The sequence below is a fragment of the Acinonyx jubatus genome, chromosome C1 (assembly GCF_027475565.1).
Source record: "Acinonyx jubatus isolate Ajub_Pintada_27869175 chromosome C1, VMU_Ajub_asm_v1.0, whole genome shotgun sequence".
NCBI lineage: Eukaryota > Metazoa > Chordata > Mammalia > Carnivora > Felidae > Acinonyx > Acinonyx jubatus.
This window is the reverse complement of record NC_069381.1, coordinates 34,706,841-34,728,368: the sequence shown is the minus strand read 5'-3', so window position 1 is coordinate 34,728,368 and position 21,528 is coordinate 34,706,841. Positions and strand designations below refer to the sequence as shown.

General features: G+C 48.7%; 2 protein-coding genes across 13 annotated transcripts in view; one reads left to right on the top strand and one right to left on the bottom strand.

Moving 5' to 3' along the window:
• Nucleotides 1-669, bottom strand: part of ARMH1 (armadillo like helical domain containing 1) — a 50,483-nt gene extending 49,814 nt beyond the window's left edge. For 5 of the 10 annotated variants that reach the window (XM_053213034.1, XM_053213061.1, XM_027059379.2 and 2 more), the window contains exon 1: nt 292-522. The gene's annotated coding sequence lies outside the window, so the exon portion shown is untranslated. The other 5 variants (XM_053213030.1, XM_053213059.1, XM_053213037.1 and 2 more) reach the window with 4 other exon arrangements.
• Nucleotides 1-21,303, top strand: part of TMEM53 (transmembrane protein 53) — a 37,187-nt gene extending 15,884 nt beyond the window's left edge. The window contains exons 1-4 of one of the 3 annotated variants that reach the window (XM_053213099.1): nt 899-915; nt 16,246-16,367; nt 16,636-16,756; nt 20,575-21,303. In XM_053213099.1, coding sequence (XP_053069074.1) covers nt 16,649-16,756; nt 20,575-21,228 — 762 coding nt within the window. In that variant the 5' untranslated portion in view covers nt 899-915; nt 16,246-16,367; nt 16,636-16,648 and the 3' untranslated portion in view covers nt 21,229-21,303. Of the gene's footprint in view, nt 1-780; nt 916-16,245; nt 16,368-16,635; nt 16,757-20,574 lie in introns of those variants that run through there. The other 2 variants (XM_053213098.1, XM_027059382.2) reach the window with 2 other exon arrangements.
• Nucleotides 21,304-21,528: the final 225 nt, after the last annotated feature.

The window sequence follows — 21,528 nt, the reverse complement described above, 5'->3', positions numbered from 1 at the left end:
TGAGCCCCTAAAATCCTTAGGGCCTACCCTTCTGTAGTATTTATCCCTCACACAGAATTACAGTTGGTTCATGCATGGTTTTTTTCCCTCTCCTTTTAAGATGTATGGAAGTCAGGGCCAAAAGCTTAATCCTCCCTAGAGCCCACCTACATAACAGGTGCTCAATAAATATTTGTTAAATGCATGGATAAATGCAAGAAAACTGTACTCGCTAGCTCCTTTGTGCCCCCATGAACAGAGCATTCTCTAGAGTCTCCCCCTTAAGACACCACTCCCCTGCCTACCACTCACCCCACCAGCCAGAATATGCCTGAACCCACTGGGTAGAGGATGGCCGGCACGCGTCCTAGGCCGTTTTGTACGGTTTTCTACCTCCAGCCCTGGGAGCTGCGTCTGGTAAAGGATGGTAGAGGTAGGAGATGATGTAAGTCAAAGGGCACTGCCGTCCACCTCGTAGGACAAGACACGACCGGGAAGGGAAACCTTCCCATTTCCAGAATACCGCAAATCTCCCGCAGACCCTCTTACCTACACTGGCGGGTGGGACCTCTTTCCGACTGGCGTCCCGGATGACCAATAGCGAACCCAGATCAGGAGATCCAGCCAATGGCTGAGAAGCAGAGATAGATGGGGCGGGGCATGGTTGCTAGGGCCTACTGGTGGGGTGCGGCGAGAGGCTCCGAGAGAGACTCGGCGGTTGCTAGGACGGGAGGTCACAGAGCGCGGCTCAGGGATTGGGCAGCGACGGGAGAGGTGGGTGGTGATTGGGCGGTGCCCGAGAGGCTGCGGGTGAGGCGCGGGCGCGCAAGCGGGAGTTCCGGCGGAGGCCCGTGCTGAGTGCTGGCGCCTTCACCATGGCCTCGTCTGAGCTGGACTACACCATCGAGATCCCGGATCAGCCCTGCTGGAGCCAGGGTATGGAACGACGGTTGGGTCCAATCGTGGGGAGGTAACCGAGCGAGTCTGTGGGTCGCAAGCATAGCTGTGGCTCCTCCCCTCTCGCGGCCCCGCCCTCTCGCGACCCGCCCCCTCACGGGGTCCCGCAGGTCCTAGACTTTGTCGGGCCCACAGAGCCCCGCCCCTGTACAATCCCCGCCCCCGGAGTCGTCTCCGGGTCCGAGCCCCGCCCCTTCCCTGCGGCCTGGGCTTTGTTGAGGGATTTTTCTGTCTTTTCAGTTGGAGATCTCCGGTCTGTCCCCTCTTTTCTCTCGCAGCTGAGAGCTGCCTAGGACAGGGGTTGTCCTGATTCGTTTGTTTGGGGTCAGGCTTCCCACTTCCAGCCTCTCTTCGGTGGTTGTGGCTGGAGGACCCACCCATTATTTTCCACCCACTGTTTTCCCCGGGGGTCCTTGCAGAAGCCCGGGACACAGGACTCATCCCTCCCACTGTCCTTCACAGTGGCTAACCGAGCAGTCTCTGCTGTCAGGTAGAAGTCGGTTCAGATCCTCCCTTTAGTAGTTGGGTGACCTTTGGCAGTTTCCTCATGTACAAAACGAGGCTACCGATAGTAACCTCCCTCCCAGGGCTGTTGGTTACACAACTGAAGTAATTTGTGTAAAGGACCCAGCATAGTGTCTGGCATGAAGTAAGTATAGTGATTAGCATTACTCCTCCCTAGAGTCATATCATTAAAGAGTGGTGTGTGGGAGGCTCCACAAAATGAGTAGCCGGTAGAGCAGGCCTGGATCCTTGCAGTGAGAGTTGAATTGGGGGCCCAGAGAATGGAAAGTCTGGCCTCGATTGGGAATTTTAAGAGAGGAGGCTTGAAGTACTGAGCCCATCATGTCTCTCCCTGCATTAGTTCACATGGTCTTTCCGCCCTCCAGTCTCACTGCCAGCAGCTCAGCCTCTTGTATGGTTACCACAGTGATCTTTCTTAATGTAGAGGTTTGCTTTTATCACTGGTCTGCCTAAAACCCTTCAGTGGCTCCTTATTGCCCTCAGGATAAATCAAGTCCAGGTTCCTTAACGTGGCATTCAAAGTCCTTCGTAGTTTATCAGCCCCTGCTTATCACTTAGATCACTGTGTCCTTCCACTGTTCAATTTAAGTTTTATGTTCTGGCAACACAAACTGCTTGTGATTCTCCACACACTTCTTGCTTCTCTGCCTTTGCTTCTGCTGTTTCCTCTGTCTGGAATGCCCTTTCCCCTCTGCTGCCCCACGCCACCCCTCCCTTGTCCTTGTCCGTTTCATCATTGAAGGCTTAGCTCAGATGTTGCTCTCCTTCAGGAGAGCCTTCCCATCCCCTCCCATAGCATCTGTTTTACTTGGTTGGGGTCTAGGAGGAGAGGGCAGCCGCTAGGCTCCCACAGGACAGATGGCTCTAGACCAGATGTATTTCCTTAGAGCTGGGTATGTTCGCATAGGGCTCTTGAGCTTACAGATGTAAACATGCTTTTGAAAGGTGTTGGCATCCGGGGGAGGTGAAGCCAGTTAATATTATTGCCCTTGGAGAGCCACCAGCCACGAGAAGGGGTAGAGCTGCCGTGGTAGGGCAGGTGTTCTCCCTCAGCCCAGGTGGGCAGCCTGCTGGTCTTGGTTCACAGTTCACTTCTACCTCCTGCTGGTTCTATGGCTTTGGCAAGTGACTGAGCCTTCCTTGGCCTCAGATTCCTCCACTGTAAAATGGGGATTGTAATAGTGTCTGCATCATGAAATTGTGAGGATTTACAAGATAGGGACTGGGTGTGTGTGCCTGGCATGTCTGTGTGTTTCCTCTATTTGTGGCTCCCCTCACTGCTTGAGGAAGCTGGGTCCTAGGGGGCCATTTAGTACTGCGTCCTTCTACTAGCATGAGGGTGTTCTGTTGCTTCAAGACCCTTCCCTGATAGGATGCTTCCTCTCAAACATCCTGGACTGCTGTAGGTAACTGGGATTGTTAGAAAGCACTTCCCTTTCTTGAGCCACAACAGGCCTTCCTGTCATTTCTGCTTTCAGTTCAGCATTTATTGTGTCCTGGCCACGGGTTAGTTATTGGTGCCTCAGAAGTGACTCAGGCACAGGCTCCATTCAGGGAGCTGTGGTTTGGGGGAGGAGTGAGGGTTTATAAGCAGGTGGTTTCACAATGATGTGATAACTGCAGGGCTAGAGGGTCGTGGTGGGTACAACACAGCAAGGTAGTCTCCCTTCCTCTGTCTTCAAGAGGTCAGCTCAGGGGTTGCTTGGGTGGCTAATCGATCGAGCATCCGACTTTGGCTCAGGTCATGATCTCATGGTTTGTGAGTTTGAGCCCCACATCAGGCTCTCTGCTGTCGGTGCAGGGCCTGCTTCAAATCCTCTGTCCCCCTCTCTCTCTGACCCTGCCCCACTCAGGCGCTCTCTCTCTCTTCCTCTCTCTCTCAAAAATAAACACTTAAAAAAAAATAAAAAAGAGGTCAGCTCATGCCTTCCTCACCTCTCTCTTCTCCTAGAGAAATACCTGTAGGGCCTTCAGCTGTCACTCCTCTGATGTGGTCCTAAGAACCTCCTCCTTCTGATGGCCCCTCTGGATTGGCTTCAGTTCATCATGCCTTTCCCTCTTAGAGTGCGTGCCCTAGAGCTGAGCTGGATTGTGGGACCGCAGAAGGAGGTCACAGCACCATGATCCCCTGAATCTGTCTGCAGAGAGCTCTTTCCAGGCCGACATGGCTTCACACAGGGATACTCTGTGGGGATCCTGGAGATTGTCTTTCTTTTGCATTTATTGTTTAATGGTGGAGAAGTGTATAGGACAGTTATATTTGGTCTCCAGAATATCTTTTCCCTGTATTTAAACATCAAAACTGCAGTGCCTGGCACTGCGGTGAGTGACAGGCGAGCAGCTGCTACTGGCATATCAGTTAGCTAGAAGGCAGCTGCACACCTGCAGTTGTTCAGAGCCCAGGCTGGGCAGCCCAGGATCCTTCTGCTGGGAATCCCACCAGCCAGTGTCTGTGGTTGCCCATGCTGGGAGGATAGTCCGCCCGGTCCTTTGCTGAAGCTGCTCCCTTGCCCTGGTGTCTCCCTGCATCCTGGTTCTCTGACCAGTGATCCCCTCCCCCTCCTAATACTCTGCTCCTATCTCATTTCCTTGGAGAAGGTTCTGTTCTCTGGTTCTCGTAGCAGGGATCCCTGTCATAGTGCTTTTGACGGTTTTGCTCACTGTTGTTAGGGGCTGGCGAGGATGAGGTGCCAACTAGGCTGAATGGAGTCACTTGGCAGCTCTGTGGGCCTGAGCCAGAGATGCTCTGACATTCCAGGCTGAGGCTATGCTGCCCCTCCTCCCAGCCAGAGAATGGTCAGCCAAGTCCTGCCTCAGGGCCCCCCCTCGGCTTGTTGGGAGCACTATATTGCTCTCATGTTCAGTAAACATTTTCAGAAATGATTGGTTCACAGGGTCTGGACAAGGGCTCATCTTAGAGTACAAGGAAGGCCTTCGGAGGTCACAGAGAGGGGAAGTGACGGGTGTATTGTAAGCCTAGGCTTTACTGTGAACCTGCTAGTGTCAGCACTAGCAAAAAAAAAAAAAAAGTGGGTCCCAAAAATGGCCAATTAACCCTCAGGAAGCTTTCACTGGCCCTGGGAAACAGTCCGGAGTGGTTTTGAACACCACGGTGGGCTCCAGGCATTGAGGTGGCTTCCTGGAGAACAGTGGCCCAAGGTGACCGAAAGCTTCACAGAGCCGATGGTGAGCAAAGGGAGTGCTGAAGTAAGGGCGCTGGGGAGGCCTGAGGTGGCCTGAGCTGTCACACCGGAGAGGCTTCAGAGGCCCAGGTGAAGACAGTTGGGACTTGATCCTCTCCTTGCCTGCGGGCCTCCTAAAGGCATTTTTTTTTTTTTTTTTTGAACAGGGGAGTTTATTTACAGACATACCCTGTCTTATTTATTATTGCTTTGCTTTATTACCCTTTGCAGATGTGGGTTTTTTTTTTTTTTTTTACAGATTGAAGGTTTGCGGCAACCTTGCATCAAGCAAGTCTCTGGGTTCCATTTTGCCAACGGCATTTGCTCACTTCGTGTCTGTGTTGCATTTTGGCAATTCCCATAATATTTCAAAAAAATTTTTAAACGTTTATTTATTATTGAGAGACAGAGATACAGAGTGTGAGCAGGGGAGGGACAGAGAGAGGGGGAGACACAGAATTCGAAGCAGGCTCCAGGCTCTGCGCTGTCAGCACAGAGCCTGACACGGGGCTTGAACCCACACACCACGAGATCATGACCTGAGCTGAAGTCAAACGCTTAACTGACTGAGCCACCCGGGTGCCCCAATTCTCATAATATTTCAAAATTTTCATCATTATTATATATATTTTTGGTGATCTGTGATCAGTGATCTTTGATGTTACTATTGTAATTGTTTTGGGGCTCCACAGACCCCACCTATGTAAGATGAATGTTGTGTGTGTTCAACTGCTCTACTGACCACCATTCCACCTTCTCTCTCCCTCCCTTTGGGCCTCCTTATTCCCTGAGACACATTATTGAAATTAGGCCAGTTAATAACCCTACAGTGGCCTCTAAGTGTTCAAGTGAAAGGAAGAGTTACGAGACTCTCACTTTAAATCAAAAGCTAGAAATTATTAAGCTTATTAAGGAAGGACAATGTGGAAAGCTGGGATAGGCCGAACACTATGTTTGGCATAAGCCAAACAACCAAGTTATGAATGCAAAGGAAAAGTTCTTGAAGGAAATGAAACGCGCTACTCCAGTGAGCACACGAATGATAAGAAAACAGCCTTATTGTGGATACAGAGAAAGTTTGAGTGGTCTGAATAGAAGATTAAACCAGCCACAACACTCCCTTAAGCCAAAGCCTAATCCAGAGCAAGATACTAACTCTCTTCAATTCTGTGAAGGCTGAGAGAGGTGAGAAAGCTGCAGAAGAAAAGTTTGAAGCTAGCAGAGGCAGGTTCATGAGGTTTGAGGAAAGAATCCATCCCCATAACTTCAAAGTGTAAGGGGAAGCAGCAAGTACTGATGTAGAAGCCACAGCAAAGTCATCCAGAAGACTTGGCTAAGATAATTAATGAAGGTGGCTACACTAAACAACAGATTTTCAATGTAGATGAAACAGCCTTATATTGGAAGAAGATACCATTTTGGACTCCCATAGCTACAGAGAAGTCAGTGCCTAGCCTCAAAGCTTCCAAGGACAGGCTGACTTTTGTTGGAGGCTAAGGCGGCCGGTGACTTTAGGTTGAAGCCAATGCTCATTTACCATTCCAAAAATTCTAGGACCCTTAAGAATTATGATGAGTCTACTCTTCCTGTGCTTTGTAAATTTAACAAAGCCTGGATGACAGCACATCTGTTTACAACATGGTTTACTGATAGTCTAAGCTCACTGTAGAGACCTGCTGCTCAGAAAAAAAGATTCTTTTCAAAATATTACTGCTCATTGACAATGTACCTGGTTACCCAAGAGCTCTGATGGAGATGTACAATGAGATTGATATTGTTTTCATGACTTGATAACACAACATCTATTCTGTAGCTCATAGATCAAGGAGTAATTTCAACTTTCACATACCATTATTTAAGAAATGCAGTTAGTAAGTTTATAGTTGCCACAGACAGTGATTCCTCTGATGGATCTGGGCAAAGTAAATTGAAAATCTTCTGGAAAGGATTCACCATTCTAGATGCCATTAAGAATATTTGTGATTCATGGGAAGAGGTCAAAATAGCAACATTAACAGGACTTTGGAAGAAGTTGATTCCAACCCTCATGGATGACTTTGAGGGGTTCAAGACTTCAGTGGAGGAAGTAACTGCACATGGGGTAGAAAGAGCAAGAGAACTAGAATTACAAGTGGAGCCTGAAGGTGTGACTGAATGGCTGCAATCTCACTGATAAAACCTGAACAGATGAGGAGTTGCTTGTTATGGAAGAGCAAAGAAAGTGGTTTCTTGGGATGGAATCTCCTCCTGGTGAAGATACTGTGAAGATTGTTGAAATGACAACAAAGGATTTAGGATATCACATAAACTGAGTTGGTAAAGCAGTGTCAGGGTATGAGAGGATTGGCTTCAATTCTGAAAGAAGTTCTCTTGTGGGGTAAAATGCCATCAAACAGCATTGCATGCTACAGAGAAATCTTTCGTGAAAGGAAGCATCAACAGATGCAGCAAACTTCCTTGTCTTATTTTAGGAAATTGCCACAGCCACCTCAGCCTTCAGCAACCACCACCCTGACCAGTCAGCAGCCATCAACTCTGAGGCAAGACCCTCCACCATCGAAAAGATTATGATTCACTGAAAGCTCAGATTTCAGATGATGGTTAGCATTTTTTAGCAATAATGTATTCTTAAAGATTTTATTTATTTTTTAAAAGTAACCTGTACCCCCAATGTGGGGCTCGAACCCACGACCCTGAGATCAAGGGTCACATGCTCTACAACTGAGCCAGCCAGGTGCCCCAGCAATAAAGTATTTTTAAATTAAGGTATGCACATTGTTTTTTTTTAGACATAATGTTAGTGCACACTTACTAGACTACAGTACAGTATAAACACAACTTTTGTATGGACTGAGAAACCAAAAAATTCACTTGACTCACTTAATTGTGACATTTGCTTTATTGGGGTTGTCTGGAAATGAGCCTGCAATATCTCCAAGGTATGCCTATATTTTTTGAATCATAGTCTCTTTCAGACATTAATAAAAACCCTTTCTAATTTGTCTGCTCTGTACCAGGTGCTATGCTAGGCTCTGGATTTGAACTCTAGACCTGGTGGACCCTTTACAGGCTTCCCTTCTCTGAGGTCTCCAGGGTTGCTGTTGTACTTACACTGTTGACCATGTCCTGCTCACGTGCCAGGCCTGCCAGGAGCACTTCTCATGATTTTATTAATCACAACCACCTTGTGAAGCAGGGGGCGCTCTTACCCCGATTTACAAATGAGGAACAGAAGAAACCTGGGGGAACTCAAGTATCTTACCCCAAGTTATCCCAGCTTTCAACTCTGGAGCTCCATTCCTGAGCTAGTGCATGCAGATTTCAGTTGCCATTAGTAAGTGTTGTTTGAATACAGTTCCATTTCTAGAAAACAATTAAGGACACACACACACAAAGAAAGAGGTGTCCAATAAAGTCTTTTTATAACAGCAAGAATTGGAAATATCATGTCCAATAATGGGAGATTGTTCACCACAAATTATGAAATATTCTACAGTCGCTCTGTAGCCACTAAAAAGAGTGGTGTAGAAAAATATAAACTGACAGGGAGAGATGTTCACAATATATTGCCAAATGGAAGAAAGCAGGTTACAAAACTGATTCCATTTTTATTAGATATTCAGTTTCTCCTTTTCTACAGTAAGCATGTGCTCCTCGTGAAGGGATAGTATCTTTGATTTATTGAACTCTTTCTTTGTGCCAGCTACCATGCTAAGCCCTCTATCGTCATTATTATATTTAATCTTTGTATTATTAGCCCCATTTCACAGATAAGGAAATTGAAGTTTAGAGAACTTGCTGAAGGTCTGTTTCACAGTTATTTGTGGCAGAGCCACAGATTTGAACGCAGATAAGGTTTTATTTTTATTTTTTTAAAGTTTTTATTTTAATTCTAGTTAGTTAACATACAGTGTTATATTAGTTTCAGGTGTACAATATAGTGATTCAGCAATTCCATACAACACCTGGTGCTCATCAGGACATGTGCCTTCCTTAATCCCCATCACCTAGTTCCCCCATCCCCCCAGCCACCTCCCCTCTGGCAACCATCGGTTAGTTCTCTATAGTTAAGAGTTTGTTTCTTGGTTTGTCTTTCTCTCTTGAATTCAGATATGATTTTATATAGTACGTACTCTTTTTTTAAAAATTAATTATTATTATTATTTTTTTTGGAGAGAGAGAACACATGCAAGTGGGGAGGGGGCAGAGGAAGCAAGAGAGAATCTCAAGCAGTCTCTGAGCTGTCAGTGCAGAGCCCTATGTGGGCCTCGATCCCACAAACCGTGAGATCATGACTTGAGCTGAAATCAAGAGTTGGATGCTTAACTGACTGAGCCACCCAGGCACCCCTGTTAATGTGATTCTTGATCTTGGGGTCATGAGTTCGAGTCCCATGTTGGGGTACGGTTTCTTTAAAAAATATATATCAGGACTGTGAGAATTTAGAAGGTATTTCTGGGGAAGCAGAAGAAACTGAGGATCTTTTGTTCTTTGCATTTTAAAAAGAAAACAGGTTCTTTGCCTTTTGATTCTGGCTTACAGAGAAAAAGCACATATTGTGTCACAGACCCTTGTGCCTCATCAGCCTTTCCTTTGTCTTCTCCACATGCCCCTGGGATAGACACAATCTAATTTATGCTTTAATTTTATCACTTGGACTGTTGTACAATATATATATTTGTAATTCTTGTGTTATTGGTGTCAGTGTTGTTTTGTTGAGTTCTAGAGGACAGGGAGCCTGTGAGATTAAATTGTTTTGTGGGTGCTCAAGAAGTGCCAGGGTTGAAAAGAATACTTCTGCCTTTGCCAAGAGGCTAAAGTAACATTTTTTTAGTGGTCATTTATTTATTTTTGAGAGAGAGAGCACAAGCAGGGGAGGGACAGAGAGAGAGGGAGACACAGAATTTGAAGCAGGCCAGAGCCTGATGTGGGGCTTGAGCCCACAAACCGTGAGATCATGACCTGAGCTGAAGTCAGAGACGCTTAACTGACTGAGCCACCCAGGGGCCCCTGGGCTAAAGTAACATTTTAACTCTCATTGCAAAAGTGATACATACTGATTTTAGAAAATGGGTAAAAAATATCAGGAAAAACCAATTGCCTCTAATCCCAGAAATAATTGCTATTAATATTTGATGTGTTTTTTCTGTTTTCTTTAAAATTTTTTTAAATATTTATTTATTTTTTGAGAGGGAGAGAGAGAGAGAGAGAGAGAGTGTGAGCGAGCGTGAGCTGGGGAGGGGCAGAGAGAGAAGACAAAGAATCTGAAGCAGGCTCCAGGCTCTGAGCTGTCAGCACAGAGCCTGACACAGGGCTCAAACTCCTGAACCATGAGATCATGACCTGAGCTGAAGTTGGTCACGTAACCAATTGAGCCACCCAGGTGCCCCTTGATGTGTTTTTTTCTGTGCATAAATATGTGTGTGTGTGTGTGTGTGTGTGTGTGTGTGTGTGTATTCTGTTGTATATGCTGCTTTTCAACTTGCTTTTTCACTTAATGTACTATTAATTAAAAAAATTTTTTTTCAAGTAATCTCTACACCCAATGTGAGGCTCAAACTTACAACCTTAAGATCAATTGCATGGTCTACTGACTGAGCCAGTCAGGCATCCCTATTACTATTAATTTTTAAAAATAATAGCATTATTGAGATATAATTCACATACCATAAAACTCACCCTTTGAAGATGTACAATTCATTGGGTTTGAGTATATTCACAGAATTGTGCAGCCATCACCACTAACTCCAGAACATTTTCATCACCTCAAAAGACACCCTATACCTATTAGTAGTCCCTCCTCATCCCCCCCTTCCTTTAGCTCCTGGCAACTACTAATTTACTTCTCTATGGATTTACCTATTCTGGACATTTCATATAAATGGAATCATACAATATATAGTCTTTCATGTCTGGCTTCTTTGACTTAGCATATATTTTCAAGGTTCATCCGTGACTTGTAGCCTGTATCAATACTTCATTGCTTTTTATGACCAAATAGTATTTCATTGTATGGATATACCAAATTATTTAATTATTTACCTTGAGAGAGAGAGAAAGAGAGAGGGAGAATGTGCACACGTGTATGCATATATGAGTGGGGCAGGGGCAGAGGGAGAGGGAGAGAGAATCTTAAGCAGGCTCCACGCCCAGTGGGGAGCCAGACAGGGGACTTGATCTCACAACCGTGAGATCGTGACCTGAGCTGAAATCAAGAGTCGGTTGCTTAACCAATTGAGCCACACAGGCACCCTGCAAATCCTTTGCCCATCTTAATTGGGTTGTCTTTTTATTGTTGAGTTGTAAGAGTTTTCTTGTATATGCCAGATACAAGTCCCCTATCAGATATATGATTTGCAAATATTTTCTCCCATTCTGGGGCTTTGATTTTCACTTAAGAATGTTGATTTATTATTTCTTGAGAGAGTGAGAGTGAATAGGGGTGGGGCAGTGAGAGAAGGAGAGAGAATCCCAAGCAGGCCCTGCACTGTCAGCGCAGAGCCCGCTGTGGGGCTGAATTCATGAACTGTGAGATTATGACCTGAGCCGAAATCAAGAGTCAGATGCTTAACCGACTGGGCCACCCAAGCATCCCTTGTTATTTTCACTTCTTTGGTAGTGCCCTTTGAAGTACACATGTTTTTAATTTGGATGAAGTCCCAATTTATCTATTTTTTTTCTTTTATTCCTTGTACTTTTGTACATGTCCGAGAAACCATTGCCTAGCGCAAGGCCACAAAAATTGACTCCTCTGTTTTCTATAGTTTTAGCTCCTACGTTAATGTTTCTGATTTTCCTAAGGTATTATTGAGTATTTTCATATGATTAAACACTTCTCTTTCTTAGAAGTGGAGTTGCTATGTCAAAGATCGAATGTTTTTGAGACTTTTGATACATGTTCCAAAATTGCTCTTGTCCCTGTCATTTCCCTCTGCCCTCCCACCTGGCTTCCACTGTTCTGGTTCAGGCCTCTGCCATCTCTTGCCTTGCACGTTACAGCAGCCTTCTGTCTGTTCCTAATGGGCACTGCCCATGCAGTGTGATAAGTGTGGTGGCATGGTGATGACAGGTGCTGTGACAGAACAGAAGAGGGGCATCTAACCAGTCTGGTGATTTGGGGTGGAGGATGAAAAGGGGTTGAGGAAGACATCAAGGGAGACTTCCTGGAAGCAAACAGTGAGCTGACTCAGCAAGTGGAGTGGGCATTAGCAAAGCATGAACGTGGAGCATCAGCATCCTGGGCTGGGGAATGAGGAGCATGTGCAAGGTCCTGGAGCGGGGTGGGGCAGGGTGGCATGGTGGTCCAGAGAGATGGACATTGACTGCCACTTCTTGGCTGCATGTTCTTGGGGAGAGGGACTTGCTCTTCTGTGTTTTAGTTTTCCCATCTGTAAAATGGGGACATTAGTAACTAACTCCTAGGATGATTGCAGGACCAAATGAAGCCCCATATGTTGGGGTTCTGGTTGGGGTAAGCAGTCCCTGAGGAGAAGCAGGTGGAAGAGGTCAGCATTGGATCTGTTGATGTACAGAGGGAGCTATGTGTACACGTTTGGAGCTGAGGTAATAGAGATTTGGTTAAGGCTAGGGGATTGGGGGTCACCTGGGTGGCTCAGTCAGTTGACCGTCTGACTTTGGCTCAGGTCATGATCTCGCGGTTTGTGAGTTCAAGCCCCACATCAGGCTTACTGCTGTCAGCGCCGAGCCTGCTTTGGATCCTCTGTCCCCCTTTCTCTGCCCCTTCCCTGCTTGTGTTCCCTCAAACATAAAGAACCAAATAAATAAATACAGACAGACAAACAGACTGGGGGCTTGGATTTTGTTACCCAGGGTGCCGGCTGGGATAGTGGTGACAAGCTGGTCTCTAGACCACTTGGGTTTGGATTCTAGTTTCACTGATTATTGTGTAACCCTGAGCAAGTCATTTATTATCTTTGTGGCTTAGTTTTCCATCAGTAAAATGAGAATAGTAACAGTACATTGTTCATGGGATTGTTGTAAAGATTAAATGAGTTGATAATAAAGTGCTTAGAGAGTGCTTGACATATAGTGCTCTTTTCCTGTTATCATTATTGTTTTTCTTTGTGATGGGAAAGAGGGGGAGGTAGGAGCTGGAGGGAGATGTGGAATTCAGAGAGGTCTGTGATGGTTTAGGAACAAGGTGGATTTGATTGCCTCTGCAGGGTCATGGGAAGTCCTGGAGTATAAATGAGAGATGGAGCCAGTGCTTGAGTCTTGGCCCTGGGGGCAGCAGCCACGCGGGGAGAGGGTGATATGGCCAGTGGAATGAGCATAAAAGGAACAGGGGCTTTTATAGGAGGATGGAGGAATCATGATCTGGATGTGGCAATAAATAACAATAGCCATAACAATTACTTTTATTACTCTGGAAAGGGCAATGGGTAACAAGAAGAATGCCAGCTCTTTCTCCTTGGATCCATCCTTCACTTTGCAGCCACATGTTCATTCCAGCACGTGTCTCCCGAGTGCCTGAATGGGCCAGCTACAGGGCTGGGCACTGGGGGATGTGGGGATAAACACGACACACTCAGTGCCCCCCCTCACAGAGCCTGCCAGCTAAAGGGAGAGATAGACATTATATAATTGTGCGAGTTATTAATACAGATTGGATTGTGCCACTTCCCTAATTCCAGGATCATCATTTGTTCTCTACTGCTGTGGAATAAAATCCCAACTCGTGTGCATGGCTTGAAAGGCCTTGCAGGATTGGGCCCCCAGACCTGCTCCTGGCAGCTCTCCCAACCACTGCTTCTCCTCACCCAGGCTTCTAGCCCTCCCACCCCCCCACCCCCACCCCCCAGGACTGCTTGCTGGGCCTCAGACCAGCTGCAGTATCTCCAAAGGCTCATGCCCTCTCTCCACCTGGCAGCTCCTAACGGGCCTCAGGGCCAGCGCAACAAATGTGTCTTCCTTCGGGAGATCTTTCCCAGTCTCTGTCACTCCCAGCCATGTTGCCAAAGCACCTTGGACCTCTCTGGGTTGTAGCACTTGAAATATAGAATCAGAAGGGGCAGCATGGCTCTGGTGGGAGGAGGTCAGGGTGAAGGCTCCAGTTAGGAATGGGTCACAGGAGGAGATTGTGCCGGGGGAGTGGGCATGCCTGCAGACAGGAAGGGCACCTGTGGCTCAGGGGCAGCCTCGAGGGCCTGGCTTGAGTGGAGGGGCCAGTTGCCTCCCATTAGGAGTAGTATGGAAAGGCTGGGCTCTGGCAGTAGGCAGTGTGTTCAGGGTGTCCGTATTCTGAGAGTTTCTTCATAGAAATGCCTATCTAGGGGAAGGGTCATCCCTACCTGAGTTGGTGAAGCCAAGGGAACCTGTAAAACCTGGTGGAGCAGAATGGAGTTTCACATCCAGCTTTGGGAGAGGGCAGGTCAGAGGCCCAGGAGAGGCTGTTTGAACCTTGTCCAACTGGGAATGCACCAGTGCCACTGGTGGGGGCTGGCCTTAACTTCAGGAGGCCACCAGGGGGTGTGACATCCCTTGGCTGCCCTCTCTGTATTTGAGATAAATGCCAAGGCCCTTTGCTGGTGTCTTGGTGGTGGCCTAGGAGGGGACCGCTATAGGCTGGGGGAGGGGAGCCTATGCTTAGACAGTTGCACAGAGGTAAGGGGGCCTCCCTGGGGCAGGTCTCAGACATCTAGTTCCTGGGTCTCAGAGATTCAAAGGCATATCCAAATGGGTGGCTGTTGATTGCTACTCCTGAGACTGCTGTAGCCTGAGCTTCATGGGGAGTCATCCCCAGGAAGTCCTCCCCAGATATGGCTTCTCCAACCAGAAGGGCCAGGGCAGTCGAAGAGCTGCCCTGGCAGGGGGTGGGGACACCAGGCTGGGAAAGGTGGTGAGAATTTCTGGAGTGGCCTGGTGTAGGACCTTCTCCCTTATCAGAGGTCAGGCCAGCATCAGGGGAGCCTGGGAGCGCTGGCAGGCATCAGAAGGGACTGAGGCTCTGGCAGCTCCTGCTCCAGGCTGAGTTGCGACCCAGCCTGGGATCCCCATGGGGGCCGGTAGTTAATCTCTGAAGGCCAGAGTCACCACTGCTGGAGAGCAGGCACATTGAACTTTTCAATCACATTAATTTCCACAGGAAATTGTTGTCTTCCTTTTGTCCAAAGGTTAGTGATTTATATTTACCATCCTCTTAACTAGCCTTGAAATTTACTGTTGCCAGGTCACCGCTGGCATCCATAAATCTCGAGGTGGCAGCTGAGTATTGCCAAGTGGCTTGATACTTGGAAGGGCACACCCTGGCCCTTTTGGGAGGGCAGATAACTAGTAACAGACAGTCCCTGCACGAAAGTCCCCCTGACTGGGTGGGTGCTGGCTTGGCAGGGGGAATGAGATGAGGTCTGACCAACAAGGTTGCAGGGAGGCCTCTTTGAAAGCAGCCGTAGAAGAAACAGCTGGCTTTGTGCCTTAGCATATCACCGAAGGAGACATGCTTCTAGTTGTGGGTGGTGCTCGTGGCACAGGAGGTCTCAAGTGGCTTAGTTAAGATGGGGAGCAAGGGCCAGATTGCCAGCTGTGTACTTCCAGTGTGACCTTAGTGTACTTCCAGTGTGACCTTAGACCAGTAACTTAAGCACTCTGTGCCTCAGTTTCCTCATCTGCAATAATATTCCTCCTAGTGTTGTTAGGAGGGTTACATCTCAATAAATATTGGCGATTATTATTCTCTGGCAGGACAGGATGCGTGGATTGGCATGGGCCCTCAGAGTCAGTCTGCTTCACCTCCCTGTTGGTGCTGTCCTAGCCATTTCTCCTTTTAAGATCCTCTTCTTCCTGGGGCTCCTGGGTGGCTCAGTCAGTTAAATGTTTGACTCTTGATCTTAGCTCAGGTCTTGAGCTCAAGAGGTTGTGAGTTCAAGCTCCGTGTTGGGCGTGAACTGTATTTAAAAATCCTCTTCTTCCATGTGCTCGTGAAATTAGAACAGGGCTGACAAACTTTTTCTGTAAAGGACCAGTAAGTATTTTAGGCTTTGTGAACCACACGATCTCTGTTGCAACTACTCAGCTCTGCTGTTTTAGGAAGAAAGCAGCTACATACACTAAGTAAATGAGTATGGCTGTGTTCCAATAAAACTTTATTGTGGACAGTCAAATTTGAATTTCATATAAGTCATATGTCACAAAATACGATTCTCTTTTTATTTTTTAAACTATTTAAAAATATAACAACAATCATTTTTAGCCTGCGGTTCATATAAAAACAGACCACGTGTCACAATTGGCCCATGACTTGTAATTTGCTGACATCTGGATTAGAAGGTGAAATTGCATGGAGAAAGTCCTCACTTACTTTTCTCACCTGGGCTATGTCTTTGAGTTACTAAAGAAAGGTGCCCTCTTGTGGGTTTTTCCAGTGACCCTGTAGTGCCTCCTAAGAGGCTTAAATGCCACTTGAGGCAGGACAGAGGAGCGAGCCCCGTGGGAATCAGAGGCCCAGGGGCTGGCAGGATGCCTAGGTCTGGCATCTGTTGGTTCCCTGCCTACAGCTAGAGTGGTGCTGGCTCCGGACTGGCCAGTCACCCTCACCCCACATGACAGCTCTGGTGCTGACAGTCCCACTGTATCTGTGTTTCAGAGAACAGCCCCAACCAAGGCGGGAAGGAGGTGGGGACGCGACAGCCTTTGGTGATTCTCTTGGGCTGGGGTGGCTGCACCGACAAGAACCTTGCCAAGTACAGCGCCATCTACCACAAAAGGGTGAGTACTGCAGGCTTGAGGACACCCAGCTCATTGGGGCGCTGCCCCCTGTGGCCCCTCTGTGGGGAACTCAGCCTTGGCCGCCCTCATCCCTGGGCTGCAGTGTGGCAGGCCTGGGAATGGCACGAAGAACAACCTGTGAGGAAGATGTTGGGGTCATGGGCATTTTGGCAGGATTATCCCTTCTTGATGCTGCTGGCTCTGTTGCCTGGTCTGTCTCCCTCAGCCCCCTGACCTGCTTTCCCTTCCTCCTCCTCAAACCCCACAGCAGCCCAGCCCTGATGTGCTCCCAGCTGTGGAGTCAGCCCAGACCTCAAGTCTGTTGTTGCCCTGATGGGCAGCAAAAGCCTGGGCCAAGTGTGCTGGGAATTTTCTCCTTTTCTGACCAGGTGAGTTTCTGTCTTAGATTGACCATGGACCTTCACATTCCCATAGTAGAAGGGCCTCTTGGAAAAGTGATTCAGGCTGGAGGTTCTTGCTTCTTCTTAAGCTACCCCAAGAGTTGGATATAGAGCTTCTGGTAATTGGAGAGAGGCTTAGGAGGGCTGGGTTATGTTTTGGAAGCCCCTTTCACATCTTTGGCTTCTGGCCTGGCCCTGTCTTCCTCGGCCCAGACCTCCCAAAGCAGGGAGACACCAGTGCGGACAGTCCTAGGTGCCACCTGGAAGCCCTGGGCTGAGGAGTGGGGAATCTCCTGGGAGAAAGGCCAGGCAGTACCCTCTGCCCCCTGCCTCAGCCTCTCTCCACTGACCTTTGTCTGCACTGTGCATGAAGTAGATGGTGGCCCTGGAATGGGAGAAGGGTTGGGGGAAACATGTAGTTCTGAGCTTGAGGCCTTCCCCCACCAACAAGGCTGGTCCTCAGGCATTGCTGTTTATGAATGGCCTTGCTCTGTGGGTAGTTTTAGCTACTTCTGAATTCCACTCACTGGGCCAGGCTGGTTTGTCTGGCTTCTCCAGTGGACTAAGATCCCTGAGGGCAGGTGGAAGAATAGGAATAGGTGAGCGTGGCCAGAACAGAGAATGAAAGAAAGGGCAGGTGTCAAGAGACAGGCTGGGAGGGTCCTGGGGGGATTTAAGCAGAGGGGTGATGTTAGATCCCAGGGAAGGCAGTGGGGTTGAGTTGGCAAGCTGGTGGAGGGGTTGTCTGGGAAAGGGGGTCAGGACAGGATGGGTATGGAGAAAAAGATTTTCCAAACCCATACTTCTAATACTTTATTATTTAAAAGAAAGAAAAATACTGCATCTACACATAGAGATGGCCTTTATCTGCTCATTAGTGCCCATCCTTTCAGCTTTTCTCTGTATCTTTTCTTTACCTAAACCGCATCTGTTGACTACACTATTTTGCATCTTGCCTTTTTTCAGATCATGATCCCCACCTTCCCATGTTAATCTGTTTTTATCTCTTCTAGTTCCCAGTCTGTATTCAGGTTCTTCCGCAGTCCCAAGAATGTCTTTTATAGCTGATTTGCCCAAACCAGGATCCAATCCAGGATCACCCATGGCATCTAGTTATTTTGTTCCTTAAGGCTCTTTTATTTTTTTAAAGGTCTTATTTAATTAATTAACTTTTTTAGAGACAGAGAGCACGAGTAGGGGAGAGGGGCAGAGAGAGAGAGAGAGAGAGAGAGAGAGAGAGAGAATCCTAAGCAGGCTCCATGCTGAGCATGGAGCACCATGTGGGGCTTGATCTCATGATCCTGGCATCATGATCTGAGCTGAAATCAAGAGCTGGACACTCAACTGACTGATCCACCCAAGCGCTCCTTATTTTATTTTTTAAGATTTTATTTTTAAGTAATTTCTACACCTAATGTGGGGCGAGTGCGAGATCCCGAAGGTGCTGGAAGGAAAGTACGATGGGCGCTAAAAGCTATCATGGGGTTTGACCATTTGGGAGAACATGGGTGACCTTCGTGAGAGTAGTGTAGGGGAGCCAGTGGGAAGGGGTGAAGCAGAGAGGGAAGGTGTCAAAGACCGTCTAGGAAGGTGGAGAGAGAGGGTGGGATAGAGTTAGAGGGGGACACAATGAAACTGCAGAGAATTTTTTTTTCTTTTTTTTTTAATGAGGTTGGTTTGCTAGGAATCTAGAGAGAAGAGACTGAAAATACAGGCGAGGGAGGCAGGGACCCTCAGCAAGGCCCTGGGGCCGAGTGTGCACAGAGATGGAGAAATGCTTGGCTGGAGGGGCGGGGGGACACTGGGATCTGATGTGCAGGGACTTCTAGGAGCATCTGATTGGGGAGTTGGCAGCAGAGATGCCAGGCACCTGGGAAGCCTCGAAGTGAGGCCCAGACCCACGAGCGGGGAAGCTTGGCATGTCATGCCCTTCATGGGGGGTGGAGGTTGTGTGCGCTGTGTGTGTGCTCACAGGTGACACGCAGTTGGAGGGCACATGCCGTGCGTGTCCTCATAGATGGCGTGTTCATAGGAGTTGCTGTTTGTTTCTGCACCACCAGGTGGTTCTGCATGTGAAGCCTCCAGCAGGGGAGTGTGTGTGTGTGTGTGTGTGTGTGTGTGTGTATACTCTTGAAGAGAGTGCAGCAGGCAAGTGTGTCCCCGCCAGTGGTGTGGGTGCTTGTGGGTGTGTACAGCTGGCTATTGCTTTTTTGTGCACTCATAGATGGTATGGTAGGTGCACGTGAGTGAGTGGCGGGTGCCGCGTGTGTCTGCCTCTGTGGGATGGCAATGTGGGTGGGCTTTGTTTAGTCCTAGGAGTTGCACGTGTGTGGTGGTGTGATGTGGGAGTGTGTTTGCATTTGTGGGCAATGCTGTGTGTCGCATAGGGGGGAAGATGTTTCACATCCCACTGGGAAGTCAGAACAGAGCACTTTGTGAAGTTTCCCAGAGCCTGAGGGGGCAGGTGGCATTGGTGACCCCCTCTGCAGAGTCTCAGGAAGGGGGCTTAGGCATGCCAGGGCCTTGGTAAGAACAGTGCCAGGAGGAGTTGGGGCAGATGTCAGATTGGAGTCAGCGGGAGGGGTGAAGTTAGGGGGCTAATGGCAGGAGTATTTCAGCCGACCATTGCGTTGAGCTGTAGGTCATTCAAGTACTGTGGCCGTATGATGTTCTCATGAGCACTCCTACCGTTACTGATTGCTGCTACTGTTTACTTTGTGCCAGGTGCTGTTTTGGGCACTTGAGATGCATTTTGTCATTCAATCTTCATAGCCCTGTGAGATGGATGTCATCCTAGTTTACAGTTGGAAACACAGACTTGGGAAGATGAAGGAGACTTCTTTTCGCTCGTGCTGTTAAGAAGTGGTGCCAGGAATTGAACCCAGACCTGTATGACCCCAGAGCCCACCTAACAGATTCCCCTGACAAAGGGCCCTTTGTCTCTGGAACAGGACAACGAGAGGGGATTAGGACGCAGGTTCATGGCTTTGGCTGCCTTTTCTAACTGACCTAGAAGAGGATCTATCTGGAGATTTTGAGGCATACTTGACCCAGGCGTTGCGAGGTACAGAAGCCTAAGAGTTTGGCTCAGATTTTAGAATTTGAGGAACAACAGTGTTTACTATATTTGGAATTTCAGGGCGAGTGGGAGGAGTGATTCCGGGCCTTGGAACCAGATAGATTTGGGTGCCAGGCTCCTGTGCCAGAGAGTATGGACTCTGCTCTCAAGGCCCTGCTGGAAGGTGGCAGTGGCCAGAGACCGACACGATGCGGGGTCTAGCTCACGAGTGGCCTCTGGTGGTCAAGACTGGGGCCTGCAGGCTATAGCTCCTGTGTTCGGTCTTTATGGGGTGGGGTGTCGGATGGTCCTCCTTGGGTCTGGGAGCGTGGGGACAGTGCTGAGCTGAGTCACTGCAGCAAGGTGTAGCCAAGCAGTGAGGCCGTAAATATGTCAGAGTTGAGCAGATGAGGGTGTAAGGGGGAGGTTGGGAGGGAGACAGGGTGTGGGCCGGAGTGAGACTTTCTTCTGGTCAGCTTAGACATCTCCAAAGCGAGCTCCAAGCCTCACGTACCGTGCCAGGCTGAGTGGCCTTGGCCAGCGTGAAGTGATTATTCCATAAATGGGCCTTGAGTGTACCTTCCACTCTGGAAGGCACCCGCATCTGTGAATGGTGAGCTGGTGCCTGGACACTGCTAGGCCTGTGGGCCTCTGGCATTTGGAGCTTCTGGACATCTCTGACCTAGCGGTACTCCCCTACCCCTACCCCCATCCCCGAGGACCGACCAGGCCTCTCTCCTCTCCCCAGGGCTGCATCGTGATCCGATACACAGCCCCATGGCACATGGTCTTCTTCTCCGAGTCCCTGGGCATCCCTTCACTTCGTGTTTTGGCCCAGAAGCTACTTGAGCTACTCTTTGATTACGAGATTGAGAAGGAGCCCCTGCTCTTCCATGTCTTCAGCAATGCTGGTGTCATGCTGTACCGATACGTGCTGGAGCTCCTGCAGACCCATCGGCGCTTCTGCCACCTGCGTGTGGTGGGCACCATCTTTGACAGCGGTCCTGGTGATAGCAACCTGGTGGGGGCTCTGCGGGCCCTGGCAGCCATCCTGGAGCACCGGCCTGCTGTGCTGCGCCTGCTGCTCCTGGTGGCCTTCGCCCTGGTGGCAATCCTGTTCCATGTCCTGCTCGCTCCACTCACTGCCCTCTTCCACACCCACTTCTATGACAGGCTACTCGATGCAGCCTCTCGCTGGCCTGAGCTCTACCTCTACTCGAGGGCCGACGAGGTGGTCCTGGCCAGGGATGTGGAACGTATGGTGGAGGCACGCCTGGCACACCGGGTCCTGGTGCGCTCTGTGGACTTTGTGTCATCTGCACATGTCAGCCACCTCCGCGACTACCCTGCTTACTACACAAGCCTCTGTGTCAACTTCATGCGCAGCTGTGTCCACTGCTGAGCTCCTTCCCCACCCAACACCCACCCAACTTACCTCTACTCCAGAAATAAATGCCTGACACCTCCCCACAACCTATATCCACGAGTGGGGTCCTCTTCTGCTTCACCTCCCTTACAGCCCTCTGGGACTTTGTGGTCCCGCAAATAGAGAATTCCCATTGAATTTTAGCAGCCTCTACCCCAGGGACTGTGGTGGTCTGTTTATCCCAGGATCCTGGTGGGTGGGAGTGCCTGGACAGGTCTCTGTAGGAGTCTTGCAGCGGCTGTGTTTGGACAAGTGCAAGTGAGGCTGCTAATTTCT